General features: G+C 34.7%; 1 protein-coding gene across 6 annotated transcripts; it reads left to right on the forward strand.

The window, feature by feature from the left end:
* Window positions 1-536: 536 nt before the first annotated feature.
* Window positions 537-4,274, forward strand: LOC125191323 (SNF1-related protein kinase regulatory subunit beta-3-like). 6 transcript variants are annotated; one of them, XM_089057929.1, is made up of 4 exons: window positions 537-679; window positions 3,362-3,499; window positions 3,582-3,628; window positions 3,706-4,274. In XM_089057929.1, the coding sequence occupies exons 3-4, from the start codon at window positions 3,602-3,604 to the stop codon at window positions 4,015-4,017; spliced, it is 339 nt and encodes a 112-aa protein (XP_088914055.1). In that variant the 5' UTR covers window positions 537-679; window positions 3,362-3,499; window positions 3,582-3,601; the 3' UTR covers window positions 4,018-4,274. The 6 variants fall into 6 exon arrangements, with proteins under 6 accessions (XP_088914055.1, XP_088914057.1, XP_047944812.1 ...); XM_089057931.1 differs by having other exon boundaries at window positions 3,408-3,499; XM_089057930.1 differs by lacking the exon at window positions 537-679 and adding an exon at window positions 698-824.
* The last annotated feature ends 483 nt before the right edge of the window (window positions 4,275-4,757 follow it).

Consider the following 4,757-nt stretch of genomic DNA (forward strand, 5'->3'; position numbering starts at 1 on the left):
TTTTTCTTTTTGTTATTGTATTGCTCAAAATTATGAATCATTTTTTATAAATGAATGCTTCCGTTTTTTAAAAATAACAACTCTTTTCATTTTAGCTCGTTCTTTAAAATAGCAATTTTCAAACTTTCTATTTTAAGAAATGTTTAGACCCTTATACATTAATTTATTTACCACTTATACTATTCATGATCCACTAACATTAATTCCATTACCTTTTTTCTCTAGCTCTCTCTTACTCTACTATTTTTTTTTCTCTCTCTCTTACTTTATCATATTATGCATTAAAATCCGTACCGTTGCAAACCTCCTTATTTTTAAAAAACGGAGGGAGTATATTTAACTAAAATTAGTTATTTAACTTATTTAGTTAGTCATTTATGTTCTGTTTTGGGCATAGCTATGAAATTGGGCCTGATCTAGCACTATGGCCCAAACCATTCACCTTTCCATTCAATTCTATTGAGCCCATTCACTTTACTAGAATCTGACCAACTCATTTTTCAGTTATATAGAGTATTTATTTATCATCAAAATTGTTTGTCATGAGTCATGAGAATATTGTAAATCTTCTCTCCCTCTCCCATTCATTGTCTCTCTCACGCACGCATACACGTACGCATAGAGACAGACACGCAGAGTGATACGATTCTTTTGAGAATCTATCGGCGGATTCTACAAGGTAGACTAACATTTTCACCTTCTTTCTTATTCAATTCACAAATAAATTGAAAAGCTGTGTGTATCTTCCCTCTTTTCGTAATTTCTCATGAATTATTGGGTTTTATATTTTTCTCTGCCACTCTTTCACCTGTACCATTATTTAGGTACAAAAACTCGATTTTGAAGTTCTTGCTGGAATTTCGTCGGGGATTAAATTGAATTCTGGAATTTTTGTCTTCCTTTTCAAAGTTTTATCTTGCTCGTATCATCAATTTCGTGATTTATTGGATATCCTCTTTACCGTGTGTGTCTAATTTGTCGAATTATGTGATGGCCAATTTTTTAAATATTGCATGATAGTAGTAATAATTTTTCTATTCAGACGAACTTTTGGGTTTTTGAAATTTAATTTGAAAATTTCCGGCTTGAATTTCTAGGATGAAATATTTTTAACTTGTCTTGCTTATCTGAAGTCATTTGTTCGAGTTGTTACTGCAGCAAGTGGAAGATAATTGTAATTTCATTACCCTATCGGTCTGTATTGGGAAAAAGTTATACTCCATGTGCCAATATTGCCTTTAGATTTGTCCTTTTTTTTTAAATTTTCATGAGTCTTTTAGTTTAATGATGTCACTGGATTAATTTTGTTAGAGAATGGAACTTGCCCTGTCAATGCTTTCACCGTTAGTAGTATGATTTTAGGAATTATGCGAGATGCTTGATGATCATGAAGGTTCAAAGTTAGTTTTCGGTTAACATTTGCTACTTAGCTATGCCCTGTTCCATCAGTCTTGGAGACAATCAAAAGATAGGATTTTATACTTGGTCTTCAGTTTTATGTATGGAAGGCAAATCCTGTTGAAAAATTATGCCTCAGATATCGATTCTAGTTGAAATATATCAATCCTCAAAATAATATGTATGCTGGTTCATAAAAGCAGTATACTTATATCAGTAACTAGATCTGAACATATGAACCATAGTGATTTTATTCATATTTGAATAGTGTATGTGCATTGCCATAGAATCTTATTGCAATATAGGCCTATACGGTTGCTGTAATGAGTATGAATACTGGTTCATAACAGTATTATGCCACAAACTAGATCTTAAGAAGTTAACCATGTTAAGTGAATACAGTGTATATGCATTGTCATGTGTCTACAGGGAAACTAAGTAATCTAAATTGATTTAAATGTTTTTCCATGCTTTCTAGCTGCATTAGAAATGTGCAGAAGTGGAGATAAAGCTTCATACTTGTTTTCTTCTGCTCACTCATGAGTCATGACTCATGAGTCATGAGTATGAGCTCACCGAGATATTTGTAATTTTGCTGTTGCGAGCTCCTCACCGGTCCCTCCTATACATAGGGCTAAGGGCTGTAGTTAGTTTGCTGGAAACAAATTTGTTAGATCTCTACTTTTGCAGCTCCCAGATACTGAAACTCCGTGTGAAGTTTTGAGGTCATAAGTCCATTTGCGATATTTTATCCTCTTTATTAGCCGTAGTGACTAGTGTTCTCAGGTTGGAAAGAAGTAAGCAAAATAGTCACCTCTCCTTTTAAGTTTAGAAAAGATTACGATTTTTTATCCGCTCTATTTTGGAAGAGCTTAACCTTCCATTTTTCATCTAAGTACGGAAGGGTGATAACTAACTGCAAGAGGTCAAGAAGAATTACTCGTTGCTGAATACAGAATTTAGTAGCACTTATTTATTTTCCAAAAGAGTGTTTTATTTACTTAAATATGATTATAATAAGTGAGAATTATCTTTTATCAAATCTCTAGTCAAGCTTTACTCCTGAACACTCAGAATGTAATGAATGGTCTATGGAGATTCTTTTTGTCAACTGTTTTTGGTAACAACACGGGGACCCCATTTCGATGTTTGAATTATTTGTACATGACGTAGTTATATAATATCTTAAACTTGAAAGGGTATTATACTGTCTTGTATCAACAGATTTTCATATGTATTTTTTTCTGTCAAATTTAGGAATGGGATATCACTATGCCTTGACACTTTTATCATATAGTCATTGTACACTTTATCCTTTTTGGTAACCTCTGAATAGAATCTTAATTTGGAATATATGATATGATGGTGCATTGCATTTAACTTTAAGGAGCAGATAAACTCTGTGAGATTATTATAGGTGAAAAGAATAACTATAATACCTATGAAAATCTATAATCTGTGCCAAAAAATTAGTTGAATTCGAATATCATCTGAATTAGTTGCATACTATGTGAATTTATCCGCATAAAGAAGAAAATAAACCTGACTTCCATGATTCTCCAATCCTGCATTTTTGAATTGCATCTAAGTTATCAGTTAAAGGTGATAGTGATTTACCTGAACGATTTAGCTGGACGAGATGTGGACCCCAACATATACTTTCTCATGATGTGTTCTTTCTGTCTTGTCTTCTACAACTTGCATTTTTTCTCTCTGCACCAAAAATGTATGGTGGATTATATTCATTATAACTCACGATATAGCTAACACAGCATGTCAGTTTTTGTTGGATTCTCGGCTGTGTATATGTTGGCATATCCTGGCTCCTATACCAAGATCTTCTTTTGGTTTATTACCAAAATATATATGCACTGGGGTCTTCTTTATACATGATTGATGTAATTTTAAGTACTAGTATTAGTTAATTTATGACTCATTAATCAAAGTTTGTTGCATTCACCAGCAATCTTTGGGGCGTCATGTTAAACTCTCTAAAACTCTCTCATCAGATCTGATTACGCGGTGTGGAAGTGGTGCTCAATTTGCCAAATTCGATGCTTTATAGTAAAATTTAGTGTCTATAGCATTATTCCGACAATTGGTAATTGCAGAACTCTCTATTCTAATTGCAGCTTAATAATTCCGGAACTGCTAACAGATGGAATTTTGCAATATTTTTTCAGGCTCCTTTGTCCCAGAAACAATGAACCACCAATATGGTGAAGACCAAGTAAGTCTAGAAAACCCGTTCCAATTAGTTGTGTGTGCGTGCGACCAACTCACTCGTAAAATGACACTGCCTTATAGGATCGAGTGAGTGTAGCTGGATTTGATATCCCCAACTCTCCCGAAGCAAGTTACAACAACGTCTACCCTGGAAACGAAGACGAGGGGCGAGAACCACCATCCCTACCTCCCCATCTGCAGCATACTTTGTTGAATCAACCTACGACGAGTGATCCTTGTGCACCCCTCCCATCACCACAGAATGTTACACTAAATCATCTTTACATAGAGAATCGAGAACCTCCTCGCACAGTAGTTGCACTTGGGGTCACTCATCGTTTTCGTTCAAAATTTGTCACGGTTGTGCTGTACAAACCTGTTCCAAGAAGATGAAGATAAAGCAGCAGCAGCAGCAAGAGGTGATTTTCTTGATCACGGACCTCATCATCGTCTTAATTTGGCCTTTCTTTTATTTGTATCCTTGTTTGAGTAGTGGTAGTAGGACTTAGCAAAACTTGATTGATTTAGCATTGAAATTTATGTTTCATCAGGTTGCTGTGGTGAAAATTTCTGTGTTATTTAGAAATTACATGTGAAGTACATAAATAATTACAGTATTTAAATAGTTTGAAATAGATCGGATGCAGTTATGATTTGGTGTTCCATAGCCTCTTTCTGTAATCAGACGATTCATTAACTTATGTTCATACTTCATACCAAAAGGATCAAATCGAATTAATAAATTTAAACTAGGGAGTCGAGAGAGAATTTTTCACTTAATGCTCTTACAAAAAAGTTTTCTATATTCGAGGCACGTTGCTGAAAAGTAATGGAAAAGCATCAAGGATAGTATATAGAGGACTCTGTTTATCTTCCCAAAAATTTATGCTAAGAATCATTACATCATTATTGGACGAAATGACTGCCCAATCCAATAGAAAGACAATAGCTTACTAAAGAAGTTTAACAATTATAAAAACTGCTATTGCATTTACAACAGCTAACATTTTACAATAAGAAAATTGAATCGAGAGGATGTGAAGAAAGTGGTATTAAACAGCCGGGCCGGCTGTGGTGAAGCAGAGAGCGGGGAAGCAGGGCGGTGGAAGGAGCGCCGGCGAGGCAGGGCGGTG

Source organism: Salvia hispanica, chromosome 5 (genome assembly GCF_029641045.1).
Source record: "Salvia hispanica isolate PSC_SH4W2 chromosome 5, Shi_PSC_v1, whole genome shotgun sequence".
In the NCBI taxonomy this organism is placed as follows: Eukaryota; Viridiplantae; Streptophyta; class Magnoliopsida; order Lamiales; family Lamiaceae; genus Salvia; species Salvia hispanica.